The sequence below is a fragment of the Schistosoma mansoni genome, chromosome W (genome assembly GCF_000237925.1).
Source record: "Schistosoma mansoni strain Puerto Rico chromosome W, complete genome".
NCBI lineage: Eukaryota > Metazoa > Platyhelminthes > Trematoda > Strigeidida > Schistosomatidae > Schistosoma > Schistosoma mansoni.
The window spans coordinates 5,529,967-5,547,110 of NC_031502.1; the positions used below are offsets into that span (position 1 = coordinate 5,529,967).

Consider the following 17,144-nt stretch of genomic DNA (forward strand, 5'->3'; position numbering starts at 1 on the left):
CTGAAAGGATGGTCTCTTGTTTTTCACTGAAAGTTTTCGGCTGTATCAAAAATCTGCTTTCCTTCAAGTCTTTAATTATAGGTTTTCTAAGCGCTGCCCAAATGCTTTTTATCAAGGTTGTTTTCTACGGCACGGGTTGCCGACCCCATGCCCAACCATTCTCCTTTGCCCGGGCTTTAAAGTGCCATCTACCCTAGAAGGTCTACAGGCGGAAAAAGACAATTTAAACCATTTGAACTCTGCCATGAGGATTGGACGCCTCATGGTGGAAGCCAAAATTCTTCAGAAGTCACGAGGCTTATGTTCTAACAACCAGAGCAACAGTCAATGTAGATATCTGGAATATCTGGACATTGTGGGAGATTGGGCAGACTATTCGAATGGCTACAGAAACAAGGAAATACAAATTGGAGATTGTCGGAAACAGTGAAACCCGGAAGATTTATAAATTTGTGTGCTTTCAACAAAATGGTTATAGGAAGCACTGTATTCCCCCATGAATGCATACACAAAGGTACATGGGTCTCACTGGATTACACTACGGTGAACCACATAGGTCATATTCGCGTCACTAGAAAACTCAGAAGATCAATAGAAGTTGCGAGAACCAAGAAAGGAGCGAACATAGCTTCAGATCACCACTTCGTTGTGGCCAAAATGGAACTGAAGCTAACGAAGCACTGGACAATCGGAGAAACAGCATTACAAAGATTTAATACAGCCTTCCTTCGAGATACTGACAAACAACGAATTCAAGATAGCTCCCAACAACATGTTACCAGCCTTGCAAGATCTATTCAAAAATGAAACTATTATGTCTACAAAGTATTTCATTAGACCTAATGCCAGTTCGTGATTAAAACACCAAACCTAGTTTTATTCCCTTAATGCTAACCGTTATATATATCCGTTTCTAATCCAACAAGCGGTTGACATTCTGCTTGTAGAATTGGTCAAGGCCGTACATATACTTTCGTCCCATCATGTGCGTTATATTTCTGATCTTAGTCTTTCTGGATGAGAAGTGGCCTTGTGCTGTGTGATGTTGCAGCTCCATTCTACCACTTACGTCATTGCTAACTCATTTTCTCCTTCATGGTTCAACTATGATCTCATTTGGAATCTCTCGTACTATTTTGTTCTCATGGTATTTCAAACTTTATATTTTACTGGGTTATCAATTTGATTGTTTCATAGTTTACTTTTGCTATAATTAATGTTTCCATTATCGTCTCAGACTTGACACAAAAGAAATAACGTTCTTCATCCACAAAAAATCGTTTGTCTTATTCCATACAGTAACTTGTTCCGAATGCAGTGTAAAACCATTGTTAAAGAAGGTAACATTTACTGCACTTTTAATACTGTCTTCTCAATGTGTTGTAAGCAACGCTAATTTAAGTCTGTACGCACTTGTTGAGCATGCTTAACCATTACGCACTTCAGTGTTTACTGGCGACGTATTTCGATTTGACTAATCGAACCTAGTCATACTTTTTGAATAACTGCTCAAGTACTCGATTGATAAAGAAACTTATATAATATGTTTTTCGCTTGGGATCGCACGTTAAATTTCTTATTACAGATGTAAATTAAGAATAAACGTTTTCACTCCGTTCACTACAGTAACAAGTTAACTAGCGTATGATGCTACTTCCAAGTGTATCACGAGATTTGCAGATAGCAATTGTAAAAGCTTGTAAGTTGCTCATATTCATCTCATTATTTTAAAGACCCTAAAAATATAAAATCTTGTGATGATTGGCTTAGCTTTCTTAATCATATGGAAAGAAAAGTTAGATCATTGGATCGAGGGTCAACAACAACTAACATACTTTTAAATTTATATGAAAGTGCTATAGATGTAAGTTAATACATCAACGATATGTATACGTTTGTATACTAGTCATTAGACGTGAATTGGTCAGATGAAATGTATCTTACAATTTTTATCAGAAGAGCAGTTTTAGCATCATATGAGTAAGTTGTTTATTCTAGTTATAATTTAAAACTAGAAATTCGGACTGTGGTCCTGTACTTCTAAGCTTATGTTCTATAAATGGACGTCGAAATCCACAGTTGATTGCCGCTGTAGCGTATTATTATTTCAAGCAAGGTAAGCATATGATTATTATTAGCTCATTAAAATTTCCAGGAGATAAGAATAGAGCTAAAGGTCTTTTAAACTCTACGAAAAAGTGTGTCGACACATGTGGGGTGGAACTGTTATGTAGAGCCGAAAGTATGTTAGATACAGACGATGATTTCAAATCGTTATTGGGACCATTTTATTACAAACCAGACTTTGATTTTCAAGGTGAGATTTTTATGATAGATAACTGATTATTTCAACTAGACATAAATTGTTCTCAGGCAAGTTCAAGTGGAGTTTCTTCAGTTCTGGATTCTACTTGTCCAAATGAGTAAGTCTATGTTAACCGCTCTCGGAATTGGAAACATTACATATTATCACACATGTGTGGTACTAAGCCCATCGTTCTGGTGAATGCTATCATAATATCAATCCTATGCAAATTTGCTTTTTGTATTTTACGATTAGATACTTCTTACAAAGAGGTCTCGAGGAAGAAATCATATTCTAGCCAAATTAATACGTAGCAAGCTGTTGTTGAACTATTAGACAGGGAAGTCGTAGATCTTTTATCAGGCATAAGACTAGGTAAATTATATTCGTAAAGATCTCAGCATCGGAGATTAAGTAGTCTCAATATCTCAGTCGGAAATGTGGCCCGAGCGTCGCCACAGAAATAATCATAATCGATGTGTTAACACAGGGCCTTGCACTTAATCACTTCATTTTTGACTTGTATGTACTACTGAATAATCAAGTACTAACCAACTTATTCAGTCTCTGTCAACATAAGTTGTACCACATTAAAGTATTTAGCTACTTTGGTATAGTTGCGTTCTATTTTTCTAACTATGGCACAGTGCATTCACTTCCAAATTCGTTTTTACTTTGAATTCCAGTACTTTTCCATACATACCCTTCCATTCTATCTTTCCAAGGGATATTCCCAATGTTCAGTCTTTCTCATTACTATTACCACATCATTTGGATTTCTTTTAGTATTCATCTAGCCATGGTAATATGGTTTACCTGGCTCTAAATTGATTATAACTGACTGACTGATTTAACTCTATGTATTAGAAATCACTATAGTTATTGCAAAGTTCCTGTTAGTCTAATACAATTTCATATTATATATTTGCATCTTTTGATTTCTTTTGCTTAAAAACGTATGTAAGATCATTTTACCAGAGTTGCTAGTTTATATCTCAATTGTATCGAATCAGAAAATTAATAGGTCAAGTTCACAAATTCTAAATCGGTGGTTATAGATTTTAGACTGGTTGGTTCGTACATGTGTACATTCTATTCCGAATGGATGCTTGAATACAGGATAATTCATATTTCATTTTAAGAATATCAATCAGGCAGCATCTAATGGATTTTTTAGTTTTACATATTTCTTTTAAACCTGTAGAAATGTTTTGACTTGAAAAATTTTTCTTCATAAATTAATTCTAGTCACACAGAAGAACGTTATCAGTCTGTAACAGATATCAATTTTGAACCGAATGGAAATTCACCAAACATTCCTAGTAATTGCAATCCAGTTGAATCAATACAAATAATTGGTCCAGTCAGGGTAGGTTATGAGAAATACTTGAAAAATCATGGGAATATAACTAAATGAATGTAGATCTTGTTTTTTTTAATAATTTTTTATTTTCAATATCGATTTTCAACAACTAAATAGATTGAATGATGACATGAATAACAATGTTCTTGTATGTATATCTCATGAATCAATTGAACTGGCACATTCGATAGTAACAAATATTTAGAAAAGTTGGATTACTACTAGCTGTGCCATAACAATTAATAATCACAAAAAGTTCATTAAAGGTCCCAAACCTTATTTCCCTTATATTCCAATTAAGAAAACAATAATTGATCTCCACTATCTTTTACTCTGAAATATATCTAATACTAATAGAAAGAAACTAGTAAAGATATTATATTTGAAATAATCTCAGCGGTTGAAATTTAAATAATGCCAACGTTTCATCCAGAAAACTTGTCTAAACTTCTTCAGGGTGATATTAGCCTATTTTTATCAAACTATTCGTTCTAGTATTGATGAGTATTCGTATAAGAAATTAACTTTGAGAAACAATTCCTTATCAATTTTTGACGTAAAAGTTATTTCGTTAGATCTCCCCAAAATCATGTCTATTTTGACTAATGTTTTGTTTTACCGTATCTTTGTATGTGTGTGAATGATAAATCTGTGGTTCAATGAAACCCCGTGATACCAGATATCAACCTATCGTCGGTTTTTATGGAATTTGTAATGTTTTGTTTCATATTCAAGGTCTGACACTAAAGCAAGGTGAACTTGTATGTTCATGGTGAGTAATCAAACATCTGGAACTTATTTTTCAAAAAACGTGTGAAAGTGTTTCCCTCAATTTTTCAGGATTTATCTAATTCTTCCCGGTCCTTCAAATCATCAGGGCTTCCAGAAGAACTGTCAGTTACTTCAGGTAAATTATTCTTCTATTCTTGTACTCCTTTACTTTTTTGGTCATCAGGTTTCAGGTTGGGCTCAGTTGACATTCTATAAATCAAACAAACTTCACAATATAGGACTCGACGATACAGTTCATTGTTTTGTATTTTACATAGCTTAGTTGAGGTTATTCAGCGTCTGGTTTCATGTCACGTTTTGGTTTCGTCGCCCTAAGCTTTCTGCCAACTCACTCCCACCCCAGCAAACATCGCCTTTTAAGGTTGGTGATAATTGCTTTCATGTGATGTATCTCCCAAAAACCGAAATCGGTGAAGACACTATTTCATTAACCGATCTGCCAGGCTGACAAAGAAAATTTCTACACTGGAAATAAATATATATATTTCATCATGCTTTTTGTTATTAAACTAAGCAGATATAACGATAATAGGCATCAATAAAATATTTAAAGAAATAAATTGTTCTAAAACCAACTGTAGTATAGCGACCAGCAATTCTTCTACTCCTGGTTACTTTATTTTACCACAGGCCTATCCGTGGTTCATGTTTCACTACTAGAAAGTGGCTGAGCAATTTATTGCTTGTGAAATTAGATTAGCGAATTTTGTGTCAAGTTATCGTAACTGTAATCTAAAATATATTTGGAGTTTTCTCCCACTTTAAAAGTTTTCATTTAGCTTTCCTGGTAATTATTAATAAATTCGGTGTCAGCTAAGGTATGTTACGGATGTCCATAGGTGCCTTAGTCTGAGCTTGCTTCTATAAATCCATTGTCCAGTTGATTTTTCTCATATCGATTAAAATAACGTGCTACAAATGTTTCGTTTCTTACCCATTTGCAATTTTCGGTGGTAAAATAGGTGTAACCCTATGTATATATATGCGCCTTAGTCTGCTGTACAAATTTCGATGAAAGCAGGTTTTTCAAGGCCTTGGTGAAAAATGAATCAAGATGACACTAATCAATTGTTGTGTTGTATTCGTTATATAATGATCTCCGTCGATGTATCATTGGAAACCAAGGAACACTGCATAACTAATCTCATCCTAGTATGATACACCTGGACAGTGTACACCCGCGATCCGCACCAAATGGGACCTGGAACCATCAGGTCTTGTAGCAAACACTTAACAAACTAAACCAATCCCCTTTAAACCCCTTCAAGTAATCAATTAAATTAGCAATTGATGATGTAGTTTGTGTGACAAACTGTTATGTCCAGATGAAGAATAACTGAATGGTATCTGCTAGGAATTGCTTATGGACTGTTATATATGTTCCTATTGGATAGTTATTAAGTCAATAGATCATATATGTATTAATGTTTCTTTTGTCACAAGCCTTCATTCGACCCATTGGCTACTATTCTACGATTTAGTGTTCGACATTTATTCCCAACCTATTAGTCAAATTGTTCTATACTCACAATCACTTTTTTCTTGATTTTATATAATTGATACTTCTCATTTCATTGCCTGATGCTGTCTGGTCTGCTTGTATATAAACCACGTATGTCTGAAATATACGATTCATACGGGGGAGGCGGATATTGGGCTTAACGGACATGTCTAGGTGAGAAGCTGCTAATATAGAGGGCCAATAAAGATTCCGAGTTGACTCAAGGCTGCTGGTGCTTGTTGGCGTGCCATTGGTTTAGCACAGGGACAAAGTCGTAGAAGTCGGTATTCTGATTGGCTATTTTGCCAAGTGATAATTAACAGCGTCATTAGTCATAACACAAACATAGTCTACTCTGTAATACCAAACTTTAAGAATTGATAAAAAAATCAATGACTAGAGAAACCTGGAGTTAAGATTTGTTGTCAGTGTTCCGAATACATCCACTTTTTATTTATTTATGAAATCAGATTTTACGGTTGTAATTGTGCCATATGTTTTCGATGATATGTATGCACTGAGGTTTCTAACATTGTCCTCCACTGTATGTGTTATTTTGTTGAATTTTTTCTGTTGATGAATTCACTCGTATGGTTATGTTTCTTATTTTAAACTAATAACACTAATATTGTGTAACACATATATCATTGGATGATCCATCTCAGCTACACTAAATTTTCGTCACTGTTTCAAATATAATAATTTCTGATCTTAATATAGCCTTTTATCCCCTGAACGTCAATGTTTATTTTCTTTTGTTCATAACTTGATCTTTTCTCCTTTCTTTCTCTCTCTCTATACTATCTGTTTCAGTCACAAGTAATCCAAATATGAAATCATTACAACAGCCTGAATTATCCACCATTGTTGGTTCTATTAAATTGAATGGAAGCTGTGAAAAGGTGTTTTCACTTGATTCGGTATGCTTTTCCTTATTTTATGACTAGTATAGTACGGGAAATGTGTGTAGGATGTATACACTACTAGTATGTTTAACCGTATATAATCTTAATTGTTATATACGTTTTGTGATTCGCTATTTTAATTGGTGTAGGCGCTAGTTGAAAGAAAGCTAGGGAGTAACCAAGCTAAAATGTAGCATCAATACGTGAAGTCATTAACTATTGAACTGAAGCGTGTTAGTAGGCGGCAGCTACCAGGTTACAGTGGCTTTACTCAGAATCAGTTGCAATGTCTCGGAGGCACTCATTCTTTATATTCCCTCAGATGTAGAGTTTCATAATTATTTTATATTTCTTATTCTATGAACTTATTCTTCCTGCACCGTTTCGTTCTTGCCTAATTTTTTTTACTACCTCTGATTCTGTTACTACTTTTACTTTTTTGGTACGTGTCTGGATGATCTCATCTCGTTATGTTGATATGATGTGGCAACTTGAACAGATACATATTTGTGCGAAGTTCTATATTGCTCATGACTGACTGTGTAGTTTGTGACAAATTAGAAAAATATATTTATCTTAGGAGATTGGAAATATGTAAACTTAACGTTTTAATTCTTTCAAGCGCCTTAATTAAACAATTAATCAGCCATTTAAAATTATTTATCTTCTAAATTCGTGATTTAATAGTTTTATACAGCTTGGAAGTTTAACAAAAATTGGCGTTCTGGTAGTTTTCCAATGATTTTTTTATTGTAGGTATCATTACCAAGTTTTGATTTGATAATTTTGAATAAATTGAGCATTGGGTAGATTGTTATAAATAAATAATGTATTTGTAATATCCCAATGAGTAGAAAAATTAGATTTTTTCTGACGTTTCGTGACTCATTTACAGTGGACACATACAAACAAAATTACATACATGTCACTTATGAATCACCTTGACCGCAATGAAATGACGTCACATTGATTTATTCAGACCTGTTTTTTTGATTGATCACCTAATATTCTTGGATTGTTCCGTTGTACTATTTAAACTTGGATTAATGTGAATTTGGTTATTTATCCTCTGAAGAAGTGGCTTACACTGAGTCACGAAACGTCAGAAAAAATCTAATTTTTCTACTCACTGGGATATTACAAATATATTATTTATTTATAATTTTTTTATTGTTTTTTCCACGCACCCATTTTTTCAAGGTACATAGTTTTTCGTACATCCTATGCTGTAATAGCAAGTTCCACTTCTCTTTACTGCATGATCGACAGTTACTTTCCACATACTTATTCGTTTGAGATGTTTCACAAACTGTATTTTAGAACTTTTTGGATTACGAAGAAATCTAGGAAATCAGTATCATCATATTTGTATGGGTTTGTATTTCCTGTTGTTTATGTTACGGGCTGCAATCCGTTAGTGTTTTCGGCATATGTTCATGTTGATCGGATTGCCTCGATATTGGCATTTAATCTCAACATCCCAGTAAAGTTGAGTAATGGTGGTCAACAGTGGAATTCATGACACGCCTTTCGTTATATTTGAGACTCGTCAACTGGGTGTATTTGTATTTCAGTATCGATGTTCACACTGAGATTTGAACACATTACCTTTCGTTTCACACAGCAATTCATTATCCACTAAACTAATGAGTCCATACAGTCACTGACCAGCCTAATAAAAAACTATCGTCGCTTTGTTAATCTTCATTGAAACCGATCTCTGAATGTTTATTATTATTATTTATTCGAACACATAAATATTGGTACAAGGGGGCACCAGATACATATGCGCCACACAAATCTCATTTGATTTGTGTGAGGGCTGTGATACTGCCCGGGTACCCGAACCGAAGCAAGTGGTTTTCTTAGGGGGCCACACTCGGAGCCTTTGACCTAAAGGTCTGATCCACAAGGCAGTGGAGCATCGTGAGGAGATGCAGTCTCATGGTAGCCGGTGACCAACGATTGGTTCATACGCCATTTGTTCCCTCAGGATACTGGAGCCCATGTGCACCATTGGTTTGGAATCAGGGTTTACCAACTCCCTTAGGTGGACTTTTCGTGTCCACCAACCCGGTTAAAGCGCCGGATATTCGCTTTTCGTTCTCTTAATTTCGTAAACAACACTCCCGCCACGAAAAGGCAGTGAATAGGACTTCCTTGACAGAGGCTGTATACGCGTGGCCGTGTGAGAACATTTCGAGAAAGAGGGCGGGCCCTCCCCACTCTCGGGCGTACCAGGGCATTCGGGGGCAAATCTAAGTACTGTTACTCAGTAATCATGCAAGAAATCTGTCGTCATTTCCCAAGGTCATAGGCTCGATCTTTCTTAAGGTAATCATTGTACAATAACGTTGCTCTCCAATACTCTCCGGTCTTCCGTTTGTTTTATAGAGTACAAAAATTTTATTTGAACAAATATTTAGGCGATATCCTTAGAAGTTGCGTAACCGCAGCTTCGTGAGCACTGTTTTCTGCGTTTCTGTGATACATATAAGTTAAGTAGATAGACCCATTATAATTACTTTATTCATTTAATGTTTTTTTCCACCTAACTATCCGGTAGCGACTCAACGCTTTTGTCTTTTAATCACCTCAATTTATTATTCAGGATAAGAAATTGATTTCTGTCAGTGTGCAAACTGAGCTGGTCAATGAAAGTGACCAATTTATAACTGTTAATGGTAAAAAGTATCGAGTAATTAATGAATTGGGACGGGGAGGTTCATCGGTGGTAAGTAGTTGACCTAACATTTACCTTTCTTATTTATATGTACTTTTCTTTCATATAGTTTAATCACGGAGTTCATGATTAATATATATTCTGTCATGGTCTGTTAATAGATCTAACACCTCCTGTAGATCAAAACTTAAATAGAAATCAGGTCAGAAGACTTATATTCTGTTTAAGTGAAATTGAAGTCCAAGTTGTCAAAGATCACACCACGTTCATCTATTCATGATCATAGTCTGTTTGCATGAACGGAGACATAAAATATACATTTCTTCTATGCTGTTCGTATCCTACTTTTTATTTCGTTATTATCGACGAGAGTAGTCAAGATAAAGTATGTTAGAAGTTAGTAAGAATCTATGTTTTTCAGCATCAGCTAACTATAAACTGGATTCAATCAAGGGGGCACACTTTTGTGAATTTATTTTTATATTGAAATACTACTCCACTTCTCTTACTAAATATTATACATTATTAGTGCTTAATGAATATCATTGTGGTGTATGCTACTTATGTTGACAGATATAAGTAGTATATGGCATGAGTCGGAAGTGAGATGATTGTAAGCAGAAGATTGAGAAGATTAAAATGAAGAGAAGAGAACTCAAAGCAGTCAAAACAACAACAGGAATGAGGGAACGATGAAGTTTGTAAGAGACAACTGATGGAGGATTTGCAAATGATGTATTGTTTTTATATTTCACGAAGATACTGCAATCTTGCACTAAACGATAATTTGGTTATCTCCAACCAATTCGTTGTTTACTACAATATATGAGCAACGATAAACTTATGTATAAAATAATAGATCTTTATATCATTTCGTGTTAACAGTGTTAAATAAATTTCTGTTTTCATTTTTCATGATATAAAGCAGTTAAACTCTATCTTTTGATAACTTTGTATTGAAATAGTCTACTTAGTAAATACTCAAATTTTATTTCAATGACTCAGTTCTCATTGTCTACTTTAATAAATGTTTTTTTTAATTGTTTATCTGAAATCTACTGGTAAACTTCACTAAACTCTTCTCTGGCTTCATTAGCACCATAGAGAGAGGAGATAAGGAGAAAAATAAGAAAAACAAAATTCGTCAGTACCATAAATTTGCCAAAAATTCTCATCTCTGGTTGTTTCATTCACTTTTAGGTGTATTGGGCTATGGACTCCGATTTAAATCCATGGGCAGTGAAAAAAGTTGATTTGAAAAATCTTACACAAGAAACAGTTACGTCGTATATAAATGAGATTGAGATGCTTAAAAGTTTGATAAATTCTGACAGAATTATCCGACTACATGATTAGTAAGTCATAAATCTTTTTCTTTCTAAGTCTTAAAAGGAAAACGAGATATTTTAATTAAAAAGTCGCAATCATAAATTCTTATTTGTAAAAATTATCTTCTGTGAAGTAATATATATAGATAGATACCCACTTGTCTATCTCATGGCCTTCCTTTCATTAGGCCTATGGTTTACATACTTATTGGTTAAGGTGTTCGACTTTTAGCTATTAAGTCTTAGGCTCCTACAATTAATTTTGTTTACGGTAAGTTTTGTCAAGACGTTTAATTAACTTATTTAAAAGACAGTGTTATTCGCATAGTATATATTTGTCTGTTTCTTCGTAACATTATGATCACTATCATGTCTGTATAAACGTGTATGCCTAATCACATGTGACATCCTACGCACATATCTCTCTAGCTTAAATGTTAATCGCTTAAATATCGCTCGATGAATCGTTCTCTTCCCCATATATATGCTTGATTCGTTTCGCCTCGATTTGACTCTGAATCCGCGTCTGTATTCTCTTGCTCGCGCGCATTTACCTCTCTGCTCCAACTCGTTCGGTGTGCTTGTAACTTTGTTATCTGTGCTATCCAATAATAAACTGTAGTCGCCGCTTCGTATTGCCTTTTCAATTCATACAGAGTTGGAGTTTATTTAATAACAGTTATCAGGGTGATTGATAAACGAAACCTCGAAGCCAGGTCCTACAAGCTTGCACTCCGGTTTGTGCAGCTGGGACATATCATTAGCCTTCACACTTGGAGTACACCTTAAACCTAAGTACCTGATGAATGAGTTTATTTATTTTATTTTACTACTCATTGGCTTGAGAAATTCAAATATTTAATACATTTTAAGTTTTAGGACCTAAATAGTGGTGCATTACTTACACCTCGCTATTAATTTCTGAATATTAATCGTAACAGCTGTTTTTTCCCTTTTAAAATTAATTTCCCCGTTTTTTACTGTATTTAAGAAATTCGGTCTTTGTTAAAGTTTGTTTTCTAACTCCCCTTCACTATATGCCATTGGACAAGAAAGGATCTGATCAAGGCTATGCGAACTTTCGAGTCAGATCCTCTATGTGTTTCTCATCTTTTTAACATAAGCTGATCATGCACATTTATTGTCTTGATATTTGAAATCTTTAAAATTTCTTTTTCAAAAATTTATAGTCACTGTACATCAGAAAATCTCATACTTGTTATGGAGAAAGGAGATTGTGATTTGAAAAGTGTCATTCTTAGCTTTTGGTCTGGTGGTGCACGAAAACCGTCTCGTTCACCATCAGGTATGCTTACATCTGGGATTGTATTCTATTGGGATCAAATGTTGCGGTGTGTGAAAGCACTTCATGATCGTCGTAAGTTAATATCTCGTTGCAATGTAGTTTTTCCGGTAGAATGTCTAATGAGGAGAAGATGTTTTTGGATTAAAATTATCGCGGATGTGCATAACAATATCTAACTAGATCTAGACAAAATATCAAGAAGAGTTGAATCTGAACAAATTTATAGTTGATTGACTTTAGTTCACTAATGTCTTAGATATAACAACTATAAACAAATTGAAAGGTAGCTGAAAATAAAACAAGAAACAACCGTTTATTATATGTTTAATAAAAATACAAGCTAATTCACTAGTAGTAGCTAACCAAGTTTAAGACTTTTCTCTTTCCGTTTACAACCAATAATTTCATAGATTCGCTTCTGGCAATCTATAATTTCCCATACGTATGAATACCGAAATGTAAAATTTTATTTTCAGAGTACTATTTGTCTAACTTTGAAAATTAGTAGTTTTATATCGTGATATCCTTCGATTGTTATTCACTGTTACACAAATTTAATTTTAATAATTTCTTTGACATGACCAATTCATTGCTTAGTTTCATTTTTATTTTTTGGAACTTTGGATAAATTTATGTAAATCCGAAATAATGATTACTTCTGCTAAATGTTTTATATCCTGATTATTTTTTCTCTACTCATTCTAGGTATTGTTCACTTAGATTTAAAACCACAAAACTTTGTTCTAGTCTATGGACAATTGAAGCTTATTGATTTGGGGATTAGTCGTCTGTTACCAGATGATTCAACGACTGTAAACCATTGGTTGAAGTTGGGAACTTTATCTTTCATGAGTCCAGAACAATTGGAAGAAGCTGCTGCTGCTACTCCTTCATCCTCATCTGGCCTAAATCAATCATTTTTCTTGGGTCCTGAAGTTGACCAAGAAAATCGTTATAAGGTTGTTTCATAATAATGCATTTATTCCATGCTGCTTATTTTAATAGAGATATTTCTATCATCAGAGTTTACTTCTCTGATATGGATTGTATTCAGCGTTCGTATTCTCTTTTTCACAGTTTTAATTTTATAATGAAACCTGTCAAATAAATATAGAATACTGGAAATTTTACTGCTGAGCCTTTGATCAGTGAAGAATACAAAAATACGTGGCTCTTAGCGCCAATATTGTGCTACTCGGTTAGTTATAAGCTATGTATAACCTGATGCATATGTGCATTGCTTCACATTACCATCACATCAACACACTAAGGTCGAATTATCACAGTAAGTACCAGTGTAGTAGTTTTTCAAGGTTTAACACAAAAAGAATAAACAGATGATGTGATTTGCGGAAAAAGAATAAATTTGTGGAATAAAACACGCAAGACAAATTTAGACATCATTATCTAAGTACATACAAAAGGTGAATGGATCTGCGCTACTTCGAATGATTCTGATCCTTATCACTCACGGTTATGTGATCTAGTGATACTACCCATTTGTCCAGACCAAAATAGATGAGGTAGGGTTAGTTATAGGACCTAACAACCTACTACTTGTTGAACGCCGAGTGCTTTAGCTACCAGGCCGTCACTCCTCAACTCATTGACACAATTTCTTATTCGTATTAAAGTATTATATTATCACTGTAAAAACAAATTTTTCGTTAGTTATAACATTATGAAACTGAGTTATTAAGCAAGATTCCGGTATTTCTGAAATATAGGACATATTATATTTCATATTCTATTAGTGTAAGCAAATGATACCAGTAAATTACACAACACGATCGAAATATTTTCAATAATTACTCTGTCCTTATCCTCCATCTAAGCTCATAAAACTCTATCCACAGGACAGCGTACTCACTTACGCCTGTTACTCCTCATGGAGGAGCATAGGCCGCTCACCAGGATTCTCTATCCTGGACAGTCCTTTGCAGTTGCTATTGATCCTTCTCATGTCTGCTTTTAATAACCGATGCAGTGTGTTCTTTGGCATTCCTGTTTTTCGTTTCCTTTCAGGATTCCAAGTTAGCGCTTGTCTCGTGATGAAGTTTGATGATTTCCTCAATGTGTGTCCTATCCACTTCCAACATCTTTTCCCAATTCCCTCCTCAGTCGGAAGTTGGTTTGTTCTCTCCCACAGTAGTCTGTTGCTGGTCGTAGTAGTTCTCCCCCGTTTCAGCTCCGTACAGTAGGGCTGTCTTGACGTTCGTATTGAGGATTCTGACTTTGGTATTGGTTGACAGTTATTTTGAGTCCCAAATGTTCTTCAATCGTAGCAATGCGAATTTCAAACACCGTTGGGTTTTGTATAATAACGGTTATCAAGGTGGTTGATTAAAGAAACCGAGCCACTACAATGCGTCCGTTTTTCAGTGTTCAATACGTGTGCTATATCAAGTATTTCCCGTTCATTTAGCGTGTGATTGCTGAATGTAAGAGCATAATTTCCACTCACGATCTCATTTTAAGTTTTTTCACGCTATTAACTTTTTTCATCCGGCAATATGGGATACGTTACAGTAGCGTGTTCACTAAAGATATACGTAGATAGCTTTAGATGTTTGAAATGAAATCCCTAGTAAAAAGCATGGCCTCATGTGCTTTATACACTCATTAAATGTACGAAAAAAATGATTGGAAATCCTAGATATTGCATAACTGAAAGTACCCACTCCACTTCGCATACGCTAGTGATTGATATTTGAAGTTGATAATTTCCAGTCATCTATGATATGTAATTACAGATTAAAAAGAAATAATTATGAAACTTCGTAAATCTAAACCATATGTTTTGGTTATAGACATTCATTTATATATATATATATATATATATATATATATAGGACTCAGCAGTGCTCATCCATATATATATATATATATATAGGACTCAGCAGTGCTCATCCAGGATTCGGCAAACAGGACTCGAACCCAGGACCTTCGGACTCGCGCGAACACCTGACCTCTAGACCACCGATCCGGCATTCAACTGTGTTAAAATCTAACTTCAATCGATCGATGATCTTGCGCAAACCTTCAACCGTTGTCTAAGGTGGATAACTGTCTCACACCGGGCACTGATTAGACTCCACTAGCCATTGCTTATCACTAGAACTCCGAGCCCTGCGTGCGGGATCGTGGATGGTCACTGCTGAGAAGTCCAATACTAGAAAGAAACAGCTGTCCAGTGCTCCCAGGCTTTCAATGATGGCATAAATTAGATCGACTTGTGAATTCAACTGAAAAAATAGTACAACGTCCACAAACCCCCATAAAGAAAGTTTATAGGGAAGTTTAAAGACTGAAGATCTAAATGGAAAACAAAGGATTAATTCACCTGGATCTTTGTGAACAGTTTCATATTACGAATAAAAATGATTTCTTATGTTTTATTTGTTTTTAAATATTCAATAAAAATTTTGTTTGTTTTTTTACTATGAAAGGTTGGTCGTAAATCGGATATTTGGTCATTAGGTGTAATCCTTTATATGATGGTCTACGGTCAATTACCATTTAATCAAGACAAACTTCACTCTCGTCTATCAGCAATTATAAATCCTAGTGTAAAAATATCTTTACCAGCTATCAAGAATAAATCTATTTATAAGGTAGAGAAATGTGAGAATTGTTATATTTTATTCTGTTATCATTCTCTGGTTGAAAAAAAACAGTATAATTAACAGAACGTGTCTTTGACCTATTCTGTGTATAACATTCTTTCGAATATAAATAAATCCCTGTTTAAATAATCATTATCTAAAGTCGTTAGATAGTAATTTCATTTAGTACCAGTTTGGTTACGACTACGACTGAAAAAAGACGTCTATGTTTCCGAACTGTCTATTTTTATCTTATACTTATCAGTAATTGTTATGTAATTTGTTTATTTTAAGGCTTGTAGTACAGTACTCAATTTTCTTGGATTTATTGTGTCAGTCAACGTTCAGTACGAACATAGTAAAAGGCGGACGATTCAACATGACTGTATGAATTTCGATAACGAATAATAATAGGAGTTAAATTTTAATTCATCAGTCAACTGTGATTGAAGGAAATTGTAAAATCAGATAATTATCACCGATTAGCATTCCTTTTAGATTAGATTGTATATTACATGTTACAGCAGTGTTGACAGTTAAATTTGATGATTAGAGATATATACTATAAATAATAAAACTGGTGTAATTATTATTTTAAAATCACTATCAATATCAATCTTGGTTATGTAACATCCTAGTACTTTGTTCATCAGGCAACACATATATAGTGCGAATTCTCAAATTCATCGTTTCTAACACTTAATTTAGCCATACATTTACTGTTCACTGTTATATATGTCGTCCTATGTATCGATTGTCATAAACACAGCCCTATTGAATCTAACCCATGATTAAGTGTATAAATGTCAACTTGATTAATGGTACTTACTTAGTTTTATTGCTAAACAATTAATCAGTAGTGATATTATCTCCTAAGTTTCAATATTCTGTGAATATCAGGTAATTTCAAGCATCCTTTTACATGAATACCAGCCACTTTAATTACGAACTATGTCGAACGTTATCAAGTTTGATAACCTTGTGTAGATTTCCATGTTTACAATCCGGACGTGGATTCCATAACAATTTGTCGTCAGAAAGAGAACCATTAAAAAGCAGAGGTAGGATTAGGTGAGCGTATCGTTCTAGTTTTTAATAATGCGCATTCACACATAGTATCTCATGTTTTCTATCTCACTGGCTATCCCGCGGACCTCGATTCATGGTGAATATTGCATTTAAACACGTACTACGCGAATTTTTATTATATCCATGGTATTCTTTTACTGTTTATTTTCTAATTCGTTGTAGGCCTTAGAACGGAGTTTAGTTCGAAATCATTTAGAAAGAGCATCTGTTGATGAATTGCTGAGTTATGAATATGTGTCCAGTACGTCAGCTGCTGACTCATGGTAG

At 34.4% G+C, this 17,144-nt stretch overlaps 1 protein-coding gene across 1 annotated transcript; it reads left to right on the forward strand.

Annotated features, from left to right (window-relative positions):
• Window positions 1–1,638: 1,638 nt before the first annotated feature.
• On the forward strand, window positions 1,639–17,144 carry Smp_171610 (dual specificity serine/threonine tyrosine kinase; the record flags this gene model as incomplete). The annotated part of the gene is made up of 14 exons (XM_018800002.1): window positions 1,639–1,699; window positions 1,734–1,864; window positions 1,907–1,980; window positions 2,016–2,317; window positions 2,357–2,423; window positions 3,554–3,674; window positions 4,509–4,575; window positions 6,775–6,881; window positions 9,478–9,600; window positions 10,750–10,904; window positions 12,068–12,255; window positions 12,889–13,118; window positions 15,633–15,797; window positions 17,040–17,144. Exons 1-14 carry the CDS (start codon window positions 1,645–1,647, stop codon window positions 17,142–17,144), a joined length of 1,890 nt encoding a protein of 629 aa, XP_018653859.1. The 5' UTR covers window positions 1,639–1,644.